Source organism: Aspergillus sclerotioniger, assembly GCF_003184525.1.
Source record: "Aspergillus sclerotioniger CBS 115572 chromosome Unknown BO94scaffold_7, whole genome shotgun sequence".
Classification (NCBI taxonomy): domain Eukaryota; kingdom Fungi; phylum Ascomycota; class Eurotiomycetes; order Eurotiales; family Aspergillaceae; genus Aspergillus; species Aspergillus sclerotioniger.
The window spans coordinates 768,445-786,152 of NW_020290997.1; the positions used below are offsets into that span (position 1 = coordinate 768,445).

A 17,708-nucleotide genomic window follows, 5' to 3' on the forward strand; every position below is an offset into this window, starting at 1 on the left:
AAGGAGAACTCCCAGCCACAATGCCCACTCTCTCCGATGCCCACGCGCTGCTTCAGCTGCTAGACTTGACCAAACAAAGCATTCATCAGATCATCGCCGAGTGGGCCAAAGTCTCCAAGCCCGGTGACGCCAGGGAGAATGGGGATGAATTAGTCTCCCGCGAGCTCTTTGAAGCTCAGCGAACCCTCATAGCCGCCACGGGGAAGTTGGTGGAGCTCGTTTCCAGCCCCAGTGACCGTTTACTCGAGGTCTCATCGCAGTACAACGAGTCTCGGTGTCTGCATATCGCTGCAACGTTGCGCATCCCCGACCTTCTGGCCAAGAGCCAACCCCAGGAAGGAGTGACAATCGAGGAGTTGGCGACTATAGTCGGCGTGGAAAAGAAGAAGCTTGGTGGGTATCCCTCCTCCTCTTCCTCTTCCTCCTCCTCCACCACCATCGCTAGTCATATATCCAGGCTGACAACCCCAGGCCGCATCATGCGATGTTTGTGCTCCATTCACATCTTCCAGGAGATCCGAGATGGGGTCTTCGCTAATAACACCATCTCGGCGAGCTTAGTCGACAACGACCCCTTGCGTGCATACATCGTCATGTTGTACGTGCCTCCTCCTTCTCATTCGACGTTGTTCAACCCGACCTGGCTAATCCGATATATAGTGGATGGGATCTCTACAGTGCATCCGAGGCACTTCCCCAGTCCCTACTCGACCCCGACCTCGGCCCATTATACTCGGTCAACGAGACAGCATGGCAGAGAGCCATAGGCACAACCAAGGCCCGGTGGACCTGGCTGGAGGAAGAAGTCGAACAACCACCACCACCGCCGACAGGAAGCAGTGGCTACTCGGGACCATTTGGCCCCGATCTCGCTCACCCAACGACTTTTCCCCCCCGTCGTCGATCAGAGCTAGAGATCTTCGGCTTGGCCATGCTAGGTGGAGGCCGTGTCTTCGGTCGCGCGCATTTATTCGATTATCCCTGGGGCGCGCTCGGCCCCGACAGCGCCACGGTGGTCGACGTCGGCGGCGGTGTGGGAGGCTTCTGCCTCCAACTGTCACATCTCTACTCGCACCTACGCTTCGTGATCCAGGACCGTAGCCCGGTCCTATCCCAAGCCGAGCACGAGGTTTGGCCGCAAGAAAACCCTGACGCGCTAGCCCGCGGATCGGTCCAGTTCATCGTACATGACTTCTTTGACCCCAACCCCGTCATCGGCGCAGACGTCTACTGGCTACGCTATATCCTACATGACTGGTCGGATGACTATTGTGTTCGGATTCTCACCAACATTAAATCCGCCATGCGTAGCCACTCTCGCCTTCTTATCTGTGAGCAGGTCATGTATACCACGGCGGAGACGGAGAGAGAGGGCACCGCCCCATCACCCCTCCCAGCCAACTATGGGTATTGGACCCGGTACAGCCACCAGCGCGACATCACCATGATGAGTATCATTAATGGGATTGAACGGACCCCGGCGGAGTTTGCTGGGTTGATTGAACGGGCGGGACTGCGCTTGCGGAAGATCTGGGATTGTCGTAGTCAGGTTTCGCTGGTGGAATGTATCTTGCCTTGATTCGAGCATGTTTATATCTCAGTATCATACAATAGTAGGGCAGGAAGTTATCTCCACGGTGTTGTCACACTCACTTCTTATCTCGAGCTGATAGAAATGGATAGACATTTTTCATTGGAGGCTTCAGGGGCAATAAGGAGAGAAAAAAAAAAAAAAAAAAAGGAAAGAAATAAACAGTAATCCAATCTTATGTAGAGGTGACAGACAGTACCTGTAATCGTTGGATATAGGGGCGGAGGAGGGATTCCCATAAAGAACGTGATGATTGAGCAAATCTCTAAATTAAAAGGATATTAATTGACAATCCAAACTTACCCGGGTGAATTCACCCTTTTGGAAATAGGGAAATAGGGAAATAGGGGAAAGGGTAGCCCGTCTTTCAACTCCCGGAGACATTCCGGAGACTTTAGGGCCAATACCCATGCTGCGAGATGATGCTATGAGCATATTTGCGTGAGTGTTGAGTACCACCTGGGCTAGCTATAATTTATAATAATTAAAAAAAAAGAGGGTTTATCTCCTGCGGGATAATCCATCTAGTCAACAAACTGAAGCCTGGCCCTGCTGACAAGTGGTGTAGGTCTAGAAGGCTTTTCTTAGCTCATAGCCAGAGGACGCTGTATCCCCGTCGAAAGTCTCCATAAATGAAGATGTACAATTCAGCAGCGGATTATGGGACACATGGGTGTAATAGGAGTCCTTGGTAGTGCCTTGACGGTATTGATCTCGAAGGTGGAGAATTCAGCTAGATGCGATTGGAAATATCAAGAATGAAGAGAACACCTCAAATAACCTTCCGATATCATTTTCACAATACCTCCATCGTAGTGACTTGGAAGACTGGCAAGTTCAGCGTTGGCAGAAACGTTCGTAGACTCGGTAAAACAAGGAACTCTCAATAGGCCTGCGACTGCAGTTCTATGATCAATGACTCGGTATAATTGGCCTGGGGAAAAGTAATCCGATGACACCATCGCTTCAAATGAGATCGTCTGGTCTATGAAGTCATATGGGAATTATCTGAATGACTAGACCCTGTCCAATACTCTCGTATATATTAATTGCGTGATGACTGGTCTTAACCCGCGGACACTTTTCTCGGTGGCTGAGAAAAGCCTCCGAGCTGAGTAGTAGTATCAGGGCTAATGCCAATCCTCCCCCATAAATAGGAGAGCAGATTCTTTTGACATCTCCTTTTTGATTTTTCTTCCACAGGTGATCTCTCTATTTGCAAAGTGATCACTGCTCATCTAAGGTCCTAGTCAAACGACCCAACCCTCATCACAATGTCAATCGGCAAACTTCTCTCCAATGGAGCACTCCTCTTCGACGTGCTCATCATCGGAGCAGGTCCATCTGGTCTATCAACCGCCACCGGTCTCGCTCGTCAACTCCATACAGCGATAGTCTTCGACTCCGGAATCTACCGCAACTCCAAAACCCAGCTCATGCACAACGTGCTAGGCTGGGACCACCGCAACCCAGCGGAGTTCCGAGCCGCAGGTCGTGCAGATCTGACGGACCGATACGCCACGATCCAATTCCAAAACAGCACAATCGAAACGATCAAACAAGTCGAGGCCCAGCAGCTGTTCGAAGCACGAGATGCCGACGGTCACCGGTGGTATGGCCGGAAGGTCGTGCTGGCGAGTGGAGTTCGTGACCTGCCCTTAGGCATCGAGGGATATGATGAGTGCTGGGCAAATGGCATCTATCACTGCTTGTTCTGCGATGGGTATGAAGAGCGCGGGCAGGAGTCCGTCGGGGTCCTTGCCCTGGCGCCACTCAATGATCCTCCGCGAGCTGTGCATATGGCTCGGATGGCACGGCGGCTGGCTGATTCTGTTACAGTGTATACTCATGGGGATGTGCAGTTGGCGAAGGATATCCAGAATGCCGCGGATGGACCCTCCTGGCTGAAATTAGATGCGCGACCCATCATGCGATTCCAGAAGGGGGAGATCGGCAAGACAGTCATTGTTCATTTGGGGTTGGCGGAGACTAGCGAGTCTAGAACAGAAGGGTTCTTGGTAAGTGTCTGGATGGAATGGAGAGGAGAGGAGACGACGTAGCTAACCCGCGTTTGTATGCAGGTCTATAGCCCTCTAACGGAGCTGAATGGTCCGTTTGCCAAACAACTGGCGTTGACCTTGACTGAAGGAGGTGAAATTCAGACATCGGCCCCTTTCCATGAGACTTCGGTCCCCGGGGTATTTGCTGTGGGAGATTGTGCCACGCCCTACAAGGCGGTTACTCCGGCGCTGATGATGGGATCGTTGGCTGCGGCGGGACTGGTGGCGCAGTTGCAGGCTCAGCCTCATGCTGGAGGTTCGCTGTGATGGGGAGGTGTAGATGTGAGATGGAAGGAGAGGTCGACCTGTTGAGAGTCACATACTCGAGACAAAACCAGTGCTGCGTTCAGTCATTCAAGCTTATAAGGAAGACAACTCCATGATATAGCAGAGCCTCGTGATCCCCATGAACTATCTGCTAATCAACTTACCTCTAGTAACTCCCTCATCATGATATTACACAGCCCAGGAAAGAATAGAAACAACAGTCCATGGCATTCTAAATATTCCTATTAGCAGACTCTAACCCTATTTCATCACCATTCTTCCCCGACTCCAGTCCAATCTTCGCCACCTTGGTACTCTGAAACTTCCGCACCGGTACGCCATCATGAAACATGATATCGATTTCCTCCAGCATCTTACCCTTGCACTCCGGCACGCAAAAGTATGTGAAAACAAAGGACAAAACAGCCACACCACCAAAGATGAAGCCGACGCGACCGCCCAGTTCGGCGGGAGCATAGAGCATGTATGGGAGAGAGAAGTTGACGGCGAAACTAGATCAATGGGGTTAGTTCCAGGGTTCGAATGATTCGGTTGTTCGGGATACATACGCAGTGACGACATTGGCCACCGATGCAGTTCTGAGATGCATCACGGAGACGAAGTGACGTGACTTCGGTAGTGACAACATAAGTTAAAGGCGCCCAGGCGAAACAGAACCCTCCCGAGAAGATCGGGAGCATCGCCACCGTGGCTTTCTTAATGGCCATGGTTTGATTAGCGGCGGTGCCGAGTCCTCCCATGGTGAAGATGGCAGCGGCTTGCCATAAGGCGCCGATGAGCAGAAGGGGCCTGGAGGAGTTGGGTAAGGATTATATGCACGGATAATCAACTTGCAGGGGAGACATACCTTCTACCGGCCCAATCATTCAAGCACAAATTGACCCCAAGCATCAACACATTGACAACCGAATTGATAATGGTCATGTCGAAGGGGTTGACGGAGCCGATACTCTTGACAAACACGGCCCCATAGGACGACACAAAGGACTGGCCGGTGGCTTGCTGTAGGAAATTCATGATTACAATGATCGCCGTGCGCTTTCTATTAGCTCCCTGGAATATCTCATGGGACTTGCCCTGCTCGGGCTCGATAGCCAGGGCGAATTGTAGGGCACGGAATTCTTCGGCGATTTCTTCGTCGCTGAATGCTCCGCTGCGGAGTTTGTAGAGTGCTTCGCGAGCCTCTTCCACTCGGCCTTTAGTCAGGAGCCAGCGAGGCGACTGTCCAGTTGTTGTTTATTAGCATGGAATGAGGGAAAATCAGTTCATGTTGGGGGTTCACCTCGGGAATCAACCATATCAGAGACATAACAAGAGTGGGCACCACGCTGAAAATACCAAAGGGAATCCTCCATGCCGCATTAGTTGCCAGGGCACTGGTGCTTCGACAGATGCAGTTCATCGTGAAGCCCCCAAACTGTCGATTGATATCAGCTGGTGTCGGATGCAGTGTGGGGGTTGGGCGTGTGACTGACCACCAAAGCAAATTGGTATGATCCGACGGCAAACCCACGGACAGGGCTAGGCACAATCTCGGATTGATATACTGGAATTACTGCAAGCTCCATCCCAACATAAATATCTGGGACTGATTTAGTACAGACAGGCTATCAAGGGTGGCAAGCTGGCAGAACGTACAGTTAAGAATACGAGCAGCCATGATTTGCACCTTGCTCTTGGATGTGACGGCAATGATGGTGCACACCACAGCATGCCCGCTCATGGAGAACATGCACCATCGGCGACCCCAGCGATTGCTGACAAGACTTCCAAAAACCACACCTATGGTTTCATCATTTCATGAATAATCGTGCACGAGCAGCGGGTGGCAAAGGACGCGTACCAAAAGCATAGCCGATGTAGTTCAAGGAATTGAACAATGAAAGCCAACTCGGGGAGAGTATGTAATTACCAGTCGCTTGATCATACTCTCCGAACTGATTGATGAAAGGGTCCATGGCCTGAATGACCGTGTAGCCATTTTGGTCAAAGCCATAATTGAGGGTAGAAATGGCAATAACCAAGAAGGAGAGGGTCAAATGGCGGTTGAAATGCCTGGATATGGCTGCCAATGGCGATGGAACCATTTTGGCGATTATGGCACAGGTCCACTGGGATCGAGATAGAGCAAGATATTGACAATTAAAGTGGATGTAAGCCGAGAGGGGAAAGAATTGGCCCAACTTATAGAGAGACTCCCATCCTTCGATCCGGACGTTTCGAGGGAAGTGCATAGATAAGAAGATACTCTCGCCAGCCTGGTCCAATCGTCTGCCAGGCCTACTTGTCAGTAGCAGTAGAGTTTATCTCTTTATCTGGGGTTTGTGGGGTAGATTGCATTAGTGGAACGAAGTGTCTCCACGACTCTGAACTCTAAAGTCTGATAGTCCATGCGGAACACGAGGCTTTGGGCGATATGAGTTAACTAGACGCGTATACCTCACGGGACCTTCGCTTTGTGGATCATTATAGGTGGTAGCAAGTGCAAGAGGGTTAGCATTGAACTCAAATTGGGCGGCTGTCGGGGATGTCGGGGGGGCCGGGCAATCTGGCATTCTCCGAGAAAAGATAGCAGCCCTCAATGCCCCGAGTGCCGTGAAATCCTGTGTCCAAGTGGCATTTGGAGGAAAGATGGCGGCGAGAGCGGCCCCGTCGGGGGCTTTGTAGGTCACGGACCAATCTCCAATTTCTGGAGATCGAGAGGAGAATATCTCGGGGGTTTGGACACAGCCCATCATGTCCGATCCCTTGAATTTATTCCTCCCTTAGATTTCCTCATCGTCAATATTCCTTTCACTTTGACCACTGTCTCGTTCCATTGCTTCAGCTATCCACTGCAACCATGACAACCCTTGGTGATGGCACCAATGCTCTGCTATACCAACTCACCCTGGAGGAGAAGATTTCCCTATTATCGGGAAAGAACATGTGGGAAACCCACAACATCGACCGGCTAAACATTCCCTCACTGAAAACAACCGACGGACCAGCTGGCGTGCGCGGCGCCAAATGGATCGATGGCTCCGCATCCACCTGTATTCCCTGTGGAATCTCCCTGGCAGCATCGTTCGACCCGGCCTTGGTGGAGAGAACCGCCTTTATTCTCGGAGCAGAAGCCAAAGCCAAGGGGAGCTCGGTTCTGCTTGCTCCGACAATGAACATGAGCCGATCGCCCTTGGGCGGGCGAAACTTTGAGAATTTCGGCGAGGACCCGTTTCTGACCGGGTCGATTGCATCGGCCGTGGTCAAAGGAATCCAGAGTGAAGGGGTTGGAGCTTGTGTTAAACATTTTGTCGCCAATGATCTCGAAACCCGCAGGTACAACCTGGACGAGGATATTGATGAGAGAACTCTTCGCGAAGTATATCTTCGCCCTTTCGAGATGGCTCTGAAGAGCGACCCCTGGACCCTCATGACAAGTTACCAAAAGGTTAATGGTGAACATGTGGACACGAGCGAGTTCCTCCTACGACATATTCTCCGCAGTGAATGGGGCTTTGACGGCCTTGTGATGAGCGACTGGGGTGGCTGCAACGACACTGTCAAGAGCTTGACGGCTTCCATGGATCTGGAGATGCCCGGCCCGAGCAAGCGAAGAGGCCATGCGCTGCTTGAAGCGGTTAAGGCTGGCCATGTCAGTGAGAAGGAGTATGTTGATCCATCCGTTAGAAGGGTTTTACAGCTTCTGAACAGAGCCGGCCTTCTATCACTGGAAACGGGGTCCCCATCGATCAAAGAATCAGTTCCACAGGCTCCCCAAACCCGCGAAGCCGACAATCGTCACGATGCGACTCTTCAAAGACTGACCAGAGATGCTGCCATCGCAGGTCTAGTTCTATTGAAAAATGACTCTTGCCTGCCCCTTGAGGCGAAAGCCCTCAAATCCCTAGCCATAGTTGGTCATCATGCAAAGAAACCCACCGTCGGTGGTGCCGGAAGCGCAAGTGTCCATCCATACTACATCTCGACGCCGTATGACAGCCTGGTTGAACAGGTCCGCAGCTCGAACCCCAGCATCGACATCCAATATGCACCTGGACTACCAGGATCCAAGATGCCGCCGTTGCTGGGCGACCGGATCACTTCATCGGGTGGCCTGCGCGTGGAGTTTTTCGCGGGCCATCAGTTCGAAGGGCCGGTGGTAGGAACAACCTACTGGAAGGATTCCCGACTCTACCTCATCAGCGAGGGCGATGTGCCCGAACCCCTGGTTGGAAAGCCCTTCTGCTACCGAGTGCATGGAACCATCACCGCCGATCGCACGGGACTTCACGCCTTTGGAATGATGAACACGGGCAACGCCAAACTGTATGTGGACAACACTCTCGCGATCGACAACGAGAATTGGACCGAGCCATCGGGCCATTTCATGGGCTGTGCCAGTCGCGAAAAGCAGTGCCGGATGCATTTGACCCAAGGTCAATCGTACGAGATCCGCGTCGACAATGTGGTTACCCCTCCGCCCGTCCGGAGCGTCGACAACACGCTCTTCGGCACGGTGTCTGGATTATACGTCGGTCTTTTACCCTTCTACGACGAGGAAGGGCTCATGCACGACGCCGTCCACGTCGCGCAGGCAGCAGACTGCACCATCGTCGTGGTTGGGCTGAATGCCGACGAGGAAAAAGAAGGCGGGGATCGAACATCACTCCATCTCCCATCAGGAACCGACGAACTGATCACCGCTGTGTCGGCCATATCCCCCCACGTGGTCGTTTGTGTGCAATCGGCCTGTGCGATCGCCATGCCTTGGGCGGACCAGGTGGGAGCCATCGTTCAAGCATGGTATCAGGGCCAGGAAAACGGCAACGCGTTAGCTGATGCGCTGCTGGGCAAAGTCAACTTCTCTGGAAAGCTTCCCGTGACGTTTCCCCGACGCATCGAAGACCATCCATCCTATGCCTTTCCTCCAGATGCCTTGGCCGATCGGGTCCAGTACGGCGAAGGGGTTCTCATCGGATATCGACACTTTGACAAATTCGACATTGACCCTCGGTGGCCGTTTGGATTCGGCTTATCGTACTCGACGTTTCGAGTTTCGGAGATCCAGCTCGATGGATGTATCAGTCTGAGTGACGACAGGTCGGCCGTAGTCAGTGCGGTTGTGACGAATACCGGTGGCTGTGATGGACAGGAAGTCGTGCAGGTGTACACTGCGCCGTCAGCACACATTGCCTCGTCGGGACTCTCTTCATATGTCAAAGCCCTGGCGGGGTTTCAAAAGGTCTTTGTTCCGACGGGGGGAAGTAGAAAGGTGTCTATCCGTCTGTCGCAAGACGCAGTGCGCTGGTTTGACGTCCAGGGGGGTGAAGGTGGGAGGTGGAGAGTGGACTTGGGCTCATACCAATGCTTTGTGGGGACGAGTTCGAGACATATTGCGGGCGAAGTCATACTCGAGGTCACCAGGTAGAGAAAAGAACTCATCGCCAGGTGCTAGTCAGTTCTTGTATGTCAACAAAGTCTGATGAGACTAGAACAAAGAAATGGAATCCATGGTATCGGGGAAGATGATTCAGCCGTACACATGGCTCGGATTACCAATCCTCCATCTTCCCACGAATGTTGTACTGGGAGGCTATCCCACGGAGCATTACCCACAAGAAACAGCCACATTGCTGAATTAATACCACTTGATAGGGGCAGGCAGGTAGCTGGAGTAAGTCCCAATTGACAAGATTAACAATATTATGCGATTCTCCAAGCTCTTAAAATGAAGCAAATGACCCTTGGATTTTGATGAGGTATGGATACCATTATATTACGGTACTGTATCTCATCATCAACCCATTACGTCTTCGATACAACATGTCCCACTGCCTATATGAGAGCTACACTGCACAAAATCCCCAAACCTCAACCTCCTGATCTAGATTCACCCGATGTCAACGAGAACGGGTATCTCGATGCCATGGGCCTTTCCATACTGCGTGGGGAGAGCTGGAAGACTCTTATGAGGACGGTTCCTGGGTTTAAGCCTTTGAGTTACGATGATGGAAATTTTCTGTATGTTGGGTTGCGGGATCAAAACGATGTGCAACGGCAACGGGTGATTGATGCGGGGATGGATGTTGTGTGGGGTGGTGGTACTAGTCGGAAAGTGGATTTTGCGGGTGAGTCGACGATGAAGCTGGAGGCGAAATGTTATGGTTCGGTTTTGGTGCATCTGGACTTGGATGTATCCTTCTCCCCGGGGGGGTGTTTGAGGAGGATTTGGTGGAGTGTATGAATCTAGTGCCTAAGATGAGTATACCTAGGTCTCTTACTGTGTGTTCGTTTGATCCTGATGCGGGGGATGGTGATAGGATTGCTGGGATTGCGGTTCGGGCGATTAGGACTTTTGTGAGGTCTCTTTTAGAAAGGGATGTTTCGGAGAGGGCTTGATTGGGGACAAATGGGTTATTGGATATTATTGTGTACTATTCTGCCGTTCATAAAAACATACAATAGTATCTCTGTTGGGAAACCCAATATTGTTTCCCTTCAAGTAGGCAGACCAAAGAAATTAAAAACCTCTGAATTGTAAATTTGCCATCATGATGAGAATTTTCAATACTTGTATACTCATAATGAAGCCCTGACAGGTGCTCCTTCCGATGAAACAGGAGTGATGTATGTGGATATAACCTATGGTGTAAGTAATGATTGTCGCATTACTGAACCCCAAGCTGATGTACTACAGAGTGAAATTGGATGGATGTTTTCCTTTAGATCTAGCATCGTTTTCCACTATTCCGAATAGTCTGCTATAACTACCATCAAGGGTATCGATAGAGCCAGATTGGTCTGTGGCCACGCGCCTTTCATCTCTCTAGCTTCAGGCGGCGTAGTGGATGCAGAATAAGTCCTTTCTGAATAAATACAGAGTGTTAGAACTCAAACAAGATGCAAGCCGTACCTAAGCGAAAGATGTTCTATCATACCTATTAAACTATAATTTCCGGAGATACTTCTGTGGGAGGAAGACGCGGATGAGGTAGATAACATCCCCGGTGCTGTATACAGCAAGCACACTCGACCGTACAATGACCCCGAACCTCCACAATCACTCCTTCCGGAGTATCCGCTTTCTCAGAAGGCCGAGTATATTGACGAAGCACCCTCTCGCAGCAGCCACAAGAACGACCGCAGTATCCTCCCAGATCCGTACACGCCTGGCGACCCTTCACCCAAGCAAAAGACCGATTATATCTGTCGGCGGAGCTCCGCAGCAAGTATATCTCATCCACGCTCGGGGAATCGGGGCTTTGATCGGCCACCTCTCCAAGGCGAATCTGATGTTTCCAGTATTCCTCATCGAGTTTCTTCAGTTCTCTTTCCAGCTCCGATGGATTTCCGTCGTATGTTGGTCGGCCTTCGAGGCCATCGTGATCCTTTGTCTCGTTCAAGATTGAGACGAGACGATGTTGACGTTGGAGGATGGCGAAGCCCACTTTTTCTTCAGTCAAGTATTGGGATCTCCAAGGCTGTGGTAATTGTGGAAACATCCTTGTACGCAGCGCTTTTCTATCTTCAATCCGACGGTGTTTCGATCCGAATTCCCATTCACGCCGCATGTTTTCATCCTTTGGACCCATGAAAAATTCCATCTTGGAGAGTCTGAGTTGTTGGGAGTTATGAAATGTAGGTTTTCGGCTGTAGGTGGTTGTAGCTGGTTTCAGGTGATGGTGGATGTTGTAGATGGAGCGAGTCAGGATCTGAACCTGTAGTAAATATGACAGCATGGGCTGATATAATGGTTAGCACAATATTATATCATAGTCGTCTATGACCTCAGTCGGTCCGGCGAGATTGCACTGATATCAAGATGAGAAAATACAGTGACGAATATCATTATCACTTACATGACATCTTACAGCGTCATTTGATTCTGATTTGCTATTAACGAAGCTGTCTACTACCCAGACGTTTTGTTGTTTAGATAAGCGACTATAAGTAAATTCTAGTAGACCTTTATCGGGCAGATATTTTTTTTAAAAAAAAATGAGCACCTCTCAAGGTACATGTTACGAGATTTCACGCAGATGGAGTCTCTGACAATGAAGACACTTCATCCGATACCGTCCGATACCGTGAGAACATACGCCACTCGGCCAGCCCGGGATGATTCAAAATCGCTCTTATTACGGCAGTTAACTTGCCACCAGCCATCAAGCAGAGTAAACTCCAAGTAATGAAATTATTGCACATTCCTCCCTAACTGGCATTTACTTCAAGACAAAACCCTAGCCAAAATACTCAAGGTCGGCGCCAACCAAAGAACAACCAGGGCGATATAAAGACGAGCCCGGTAGTACTGAACCCCCACGTATAGGCCAGCCAAAGCACTGACTGAGAGGATGGCATCATCAATTCCTCCATCAGGACCGCCGTTTTGGGCCCATTTGAAATTCATCAGGGCTGGAGAGAAAATCAGTTCAGGTCCGATCAATAACTAGGAGAGGGGTCAACCTACACATGATCACGAGCAGACCGTTGACATAGTCCCATGTGGGAGGAATGATGGCTTTGGCCAGAAGAAAGGGCTCCGTGTGAGGCACCTTGGCTATTGTCTTCCGGATCAAAGTGGCGCCCACCTTGACATGTTTGGGGAGGATGGCCAGATGAATGAATGAGGAGAAATAGTACAGCAGAGTCGAGGTGGATGGCATGTTGACAAAGATGCGAGAATTGGAGTGAGTGGATGGTGAAGGTGTGGCAATGCTAGAAGATAAATAACTGAAATGAATAACTCCCCCCGACAGCCGATCATATGCATCATTATTAATCCAGTGCAGAAATTGATAAGCAATTACAATGATTGGTTTGGTATAGGGGCAAGCACGGGGATATAAATATGGTGGTGCAATGTGAGCCAGTACACAATCAGATTTCTATTCCTATTCCTATTCATATTCATATTCATATTCATCAAGATCTCATTGTCAAAACATCATGCCTCCCTCTACCTTCAAGAGCTCCGTGTCCGTGACACATATCACCACCGCCACCGTGCTTCTGGAAATCAATGGCGTGGCATTCCTGACCGATCCTGTTTTCGGGGAAGCCAATGTTCCACATGAAATCACGCGTCTGTTTCCTCACGCCACTGAGCCAGTTTTCACCAGCAGCACTGAGGGGCCTGCCCTGGGATTGGACCAGCTCCCTCCCATCGACGCCGTCCTTCTGAGCCACGAAGATCACTGCGACAATCTGGACCCCCAGGGTCGACAGCTGCTCGATGGCCGCCGGGTGATCACCACGCCCGACGGGGCCAAGAATCTCGCGCCGCGCCCCGGAGTCTTCGCCATCGAATCGTGGGAGACGCAGACACATCATTTCGGAGGGGTCAAATATGCAGTGACCGGAACCCCGTGCATTCATCTCCCTGGCGGAGAGACAACCGGGTTCGTTCTGCACACCGAGGCATTTGGCATCAACGGGGATGGCCGCCCGAATGTCATCTGGATTCCTGGTGACACCATCTACTTGGAGGAGTTTACTCAGGTCAAGGATCGGTTTAATGTTGTGCTGGCCATCTTGAACTTGGGGGCGGCCAAGGTCATGTGGCCGGGACAGGAGGAACCGCTGCAGATCACCATGGGGGGCAGCGACGCGGCGCGCTTGATGCAGGCGGCAGGGGTCGAGACAATCATTCCAGTCCACTACGAGTCGTGGCACCACTTCACCGAGCTGGGTGATGAGCTTCGAAAGGTTCTGGACAAGGCCGGGCTTCTTGATAAGGTGGTGTGGGTGGAGCCCGGAGTGAAAAGGACCATTTTTTAACCATCCAGAATGGATAGAAATTAGCCAATTGCATCTTCCAGAGGACCGCGTATCGCGCTCTTGTTTTGTAATCCACTTCGAACCACGGCGGCCACTAATCGGAACCTTCTACGGTTGAACTTGGCGGAGGCTAGTCTGTATGTAGAATCAAGGATGACCGGGTTTAAGGGTTTTCCCGCTGGCCCCATTATTCCCCACATGGTCGTCCAATAGTATCTTGAAGCGCGCTTGTCAATGAGGCCTCAGGCTCACTTCCTGGCTAACTAACCTAATTGGGATTTGCAATCCCTCCAATCAAACAGTTTCGATGGACAGAGAAAACAGATCCCCGGTCATGAAAAGGTTGACGAGCATCACTCCATTCTTCAATTTTTATGTATGTCTCTTTTCTAATAGTGCTCTCCACTACTAACCCCTTTATTCCTCTTATTCTCCATTGAGAGTTTCAAATGCCCGAGAGCCCTGCGAGACCGGCAAAGCGAAAGGCCAGGCCGAGGGAGATTTGCTTTCAATGCCGAAATCGGAAGGTTTGCCCGCACGCTCCATCCCTCTGCTACACCATCCAATTCATGACTGTCCCTACAGGTTCGATGTGATGGGGAGCAGGGCGGTTGTGAGAACTGTCAACGTCTGGGGTTCAGATGCTCCCTCGCTGAGGTTGTCAGCGCCACCGGACATTGGCAGGGCGACCAGCAGACGCAAGATAATGAGGGTTTGCCAGTGCTGGAGCAACGCCGACCCCAAGGCGCGTGTATCCTATGCTACCAGAAGAAGACCAAGTGCTCCATGGATTTTCCCTCCTGCACACGGTGTTTGAGTCATGGTGTGGTTTGTCAATATCGGGCTCGAAGACGACGGGCCACAAGCAGACTAGGTCAATCTCAGGATTTGGATTCAACAACGCCTCTAGCATCATCCTCGCCAGATTCCTGCCTTCTCATCACGGAGGGAATTGATGGGAACCGGACTGGGGCGGGAAAATCCACTACCCCGTCGCTTGGCAATAGTCCGTTATGCGCTAATGAAACCATTTGCGATGAGTGAGTGCTTGACCCATATGCGGAGTGTACCTCTAATGCTGCGAGCTCGAAACAGAGATTTTCTTCGAGATAAATCAGCAGTCCGCCAGCTGATTGAGGTGTTTTTTGAGCATATCTCGCCCCTTCCATGCTGCAACTTCCTCCACAAAGCTAGGCTTCTACAAAGCTGGTCTAGTGAGGCCGAGCCATCGTCATTGATGCTCCTGGTGTGTGGGCTCTCACTGCGCTACCTCGCGCAACACGACATTGATACCCAGCAGAGGGCCACTCAATGGATCCAAACGGCAGAGTCCCGATTGAAAGATTGTCTGGGCAACCCTACGTTGGCTGATATCCAAGCCATCGCCCTGTTGGCGTTTGATCACTTACAATCGCGGCGGTTTGTGAGTTTGATGGCCTGGTTATCTTTGGCAGTCCGATTTGCATATTTGTTACAGCTCAACTACGAGAATGCTTCCCTGTCATTCTTGGAGAGAGAGTCACGAAGACGGTTGATGTGGGCGCTGTGGGTTCTAGACACGTGGACATCGGATGGGAGGAACGAGTTGATTCTCTGTCCGGCGAATTCGATCAGAATCATGCTTCCCTGTGATGAGCGGAGCTTTGCTCTGGACATTCCAGTGGAGACCGAGCCCATCGTACCCGTCGAGCTGGGCAACAAAACCTCCGTACCAGGGCTAATGGGGTATCTACTCCGAGCGATGAGAACTCGGCATGAAATCCAACGGTTCGTCGCCAATTATCAGTAGGACTGTTCTGCAGGAACATACTCATCATTTACCAGATTTATGCGTTCAATGATCCCATACCCGGTGAAGCCCGCCATGGAGTCTATATCCAGGATCAAGGCATTCGACACCGAATTAATCTTATTTGGTCGGGCTCTTCCGGCTAGTTGTATGTTCACGATACAAAATCTTGGCCTGCGCATCTATAGCCCATCCCGCAACACTTTTGTGTCTCTGCATCTGCTGTGGCACCAGTGCTTTTGTGATCTGTACCGATTCGCCGTCCCGGGACTTCGCGAATCCCTTCCGGATGCAGAGATCAAAGGCTTCCCGGAAGACTTCATCAGATACAGCCAAGAGAAATGCCTGCAGCATGCCATCCAAATCACGTATATCATCTCTGCTAGTTTGGACATGGACCGGGAAGTCTTTCTCTCTGATCCGATGCTAGTGTCCTGCTGCTTCCAGGCCAGCAACATCATCGCCCATCAAGTGCGGACCCAATTTGTTGCTACCACGAAGCTTGATCTACTGTCCAAACTCAGAGGATGTTATGATATCTTGCGACGCTCCTCATTGTTGAATCTGACTGCTCGCATCGTCCATCAAGACATAGGATGTCTGTTGGGCATTTCAGATACAAACGACACGACCTCGCCGGGGCTGCTGTATGCCCCCCTCACATCCCTGATCCCTCACACGAAACATCTGCGCTAACTTCCTCTCTTCCAGACCACCCGATAATGCATCCGGAATGAGGACAATCGACTCGAAATATAGCCCCGGGGCAGCATTAGCCAACGGTGAAATGATCACAGACGATCACTGTAAACAATCGAGCAATCCAGCCCCGGCTGCTCCGAGGTCCCCCACGGAGGATTTGGCTGCCCCCACTGGCTTTATGGAATCGGATACTTATAATGCCGGAGACTATTTCACGAGAGATGGGTTTCTATTGTCGAACATGTTGGCCTTGGGTTATGGTCTGGTGGAATCGAATCCGGCTGTGCTGTCTGATGCCATGTTTACTCACCATCCCCCTCATTATTAACCAACAACAACATCACCACCACCACAAGCTTCACCCCCGCCGACAAAAACAACGCCCCGCCGACCCCACCGCCACATACAGCCCCGCCCCCGTCCCCGCCCCGCCACCAAACATCCCAAAAACCCCACGCGCCGATTCCTCGCTCGATTCTCGCGGTTCCAAATCCGCCCATCCACCAACAAATCCACCCACGCAGCCGTCGCCATGGCAGTGCTTATCTCCGTGATCCGCAACGCCCGTGACATCACAACCTGCGACCCCGCCGAGAAGGCCAAAAGCGCAATTACCGCTAAGGTGATATTTGGATTTGGGGGTTGCGTACTGCTGGGATTGTCTTCCAGTTGCAAGACCGCTGCGGCAAACACCATGGATGTTTGAAGGAGGTTGATAGCGAAGAGCCAGGCGCGGGTGCGTGGGCCGAAGATGTGAACGCCTAGTTGGCCCGTGAGAAAGGCCCCGGTTAGGAAGAGGGCGAGGCTGGTGCCGATGTTGGAGGCGATGGCGAGGTCTGGGGAGGAGGTGATGCCCACCACGATCAGCATGATCGTGTTGCCGGTTTGGTTGGATGTGAAGCATTGGTAGTCGGGGAAGGTGGTGGCATCTTGGATGCCGATGGAGAAGGTGAGAAGGAGGAGTTGGAGTTCGGCGTAGAGGTTGGGGGTGATTGGAGAGGTGGCGTAGGATTTCCAGTGATGGTATTTGTTGGAGGGTGATGAGGAGGATTGGGGTTTGGATTGTGGGAGTGTATTTCTCCGGGTTGTGGTGGTGGTTGGATTATCGTCTCGTGAGAGTACATTGTCTGTATGGTGAGGTAGATGACTAGTTTGGGCTTGCATTTTTTTTTTTTTTTTTGGATTTGCGTTGTATAAATTAGGTATACATCATGATAATGATAACTAGGGTCTGAACTGTATTCAAATTGTAGCCTTCTCGGATATCCTTCTTGCCTTACTACTAAGGTAAGTACTCTTGGAATTCCCCCCGAGTGCCGCCGGTACCGCTCCGCCAGAACTAATGATTAGCATTAGACAGCACATGACATTTAGTACGAGTATTTACCCATATCCGGAGGTCGGGCGGAGTGCATGCTTACAAATATACATCGCGGAGGAAAATAAGGGTAAATACCTCTACTTTCCAAAAGAGGCAATATTTGGAGAACTATGATAAGCGCGCTTAGTTGCTATT

The 17,708-nt window shown here is 51.1% G+C and overlaps 9 protein-coding genes across 9 annotated transcripts; 5 read left to right on the forward strand and 4 right to left on the reverse strand.

Moving 5' to 3' along the window:
* Positions 1-20: 20 nt before the first annotated feature.
* tpcA (O-methyltransferase tpcA) lies at positions 21-1,579 on the forward strand (the record flags this gene model as incomplete). The annotated part of the gene is made up of 3 exons (XM_025613739.1): positions 21-393; positions 472-598; positions 679-1,579. 3 exons carry the CDS (start codon positions 21-23, stop codon positions 1,577-1,579), a joined length of 1,401 nt encoding a protein of 466 aa, XP_025469977.1.
* A 1,222-nt stretch (positions 1,580-2,801) lies between these two features.
* gliT (thioredoxin reductase gliT) lies at positions 2,802-3,918 on the forward strand (the record flags this gene model as incomplete). Its single annotated transcript, XM_025616796.1, has 2 exons — positions 2,802-3,609; positions 3,673-3,918. The coding sequence occupies exons 1-2, from the start codon at positions 2,866-2,868 to the stop codon at positions 3,916-3,918; spliced, it is 990 nt and encodes a 329-aa protein (XP_025469978.1). The 5' UTR covers positions 2,802-2,865.
* Positions 3,919-4,150: 232 nt separating this feature from the next.
* Positions 4,151-6,026, reverse strand: BO94DRAFT_554755 (sugar transporter; the record flags this gene model as incomplete). Its single annotated transcript, XM_025613740.1, has 8 exons — positions 4,151-4,430; positions 4,488-4,517; positions 4,546-4,728; positions 4,787-5,160; positions 5,222-5,356; positions 5,415-5,521; positions 5,578-5,721; positions 5,783-6,026. The coding sequence occupies 8 exons, from the start codon at positions 6,024-6,026 to the stop codon at positions 4,151-4,153; spliced, it is 1,497 nt and encodes a 498-aa protein (XP_025469979.1).
* A 755-nt stretch (positions 6,027-6,781) lies between these two features.
* On the forward strand, positions 6,782-9,349 carry BO94DRAFT_512249 (uncharacterized protein; the record flags this gene model as incomplete). Its single annotated transcript, XM_025609801.1, has 1 exon — positions 6,782-9,349. The coding sequence occupies one exon, from the start codon at positions 6,782-6,784 to the stop codon at positions 9,347-9,349; it is 2,568 nt and encodes an 855-aa protein (XP_025469980.1).
* Positions 9,350-9,831: 482 nt separating this feature from the next.
* BO94DRAFT_532955 (uncharacterized protein) lies at positions 9,832-10,192 on the forward strand. Its single transcript, XM_025611232.1, has one exon. It carries the CDS (start codon positions 9,848-9,850, stop codon positions 10,163-10,165), a length of 318 nt encoding a protein of 105 aa, XP_025469981.1. The 5' UTR covers positions 9,832-9,847; the 3' UTR covers positions 10,166-10,192.
* Positions 10,193-10,862: 670 nt separating this feature from the next.
* Positions 10,863-11,521, reverse strand: BO94DRAFT_616130 (uncharacterized protein; the record flags this gene model as incomplete). The annotated part of the gene is made up of 1 exon (XM_025616797.1): positions 10,863-11,521. The coding sequence occupies exon 1, from the start codon at positions 11,511-11,513 to the stop codon at positions 10,863-10,865; it is 651 nt and encodes a 216-aa protein (XP_025469982.1). The 5' UTR covers positions 11,514-11,521.
* Positions 11,522-12,100: 579 nt separating this feature from the next.
* On the reverse strand, positions 12,101-12,698 carry BO94DRAFT_532956 (uncharacterized protein). The gene is made up of 2 exons (XM_025611233.1): positions 12,392-12,698; positions 12,101-12,336 (listed from the first exon to the last, which is right to left on the reverse strand). The coding sequence occupies exons 1-2, from the start codon at positions 12,585-12,587 to the stop codon at positions 12,149-12,151; spliced, it is 384 nt and encodes a 127-aa protein (XP_025469983.1). The 5' UTR covers positions 12,588-12,698; the 3' UTR covers positions 12,101-12,148.
* Positions 12,699-12,847: 149 nt separating this feature from the next.
* On the forward strand, positions 12,848-13,707 carry BO94DRAFT_532957 (MBL fold metallo-hydrolase). Its single transcript, XM_025611234.1, has one exon. The coding sequence runs from the start codon at positions 12,871-12,873 to the stop codon at positions 13,699-13,701; it is 831 nt and encodes a 276-aa protein (XP_025469984.1). The 5' UTR covers positions 12,848-12,870; the 3' UTR covers positions 13,702-13,707.
* Positions 13,708-16,618: 2,911 nt separating this feature from the next.
* On the reverse strand, positions 16,619-17,203 carry BO94DRAFT_423363 (YoaK family protein; the record flags this gene model as incomplete). The annotated part of the gene is made up of 1 exon (XM_025607425.1): positions 16,619-17,203. A coding segment is annotated over one exon (585 nt), but the record flags the coding sequence as incomplete, so codon positions are not given.
* Positions 17,204-17,708: the final 505 nt, after the last annotated feature.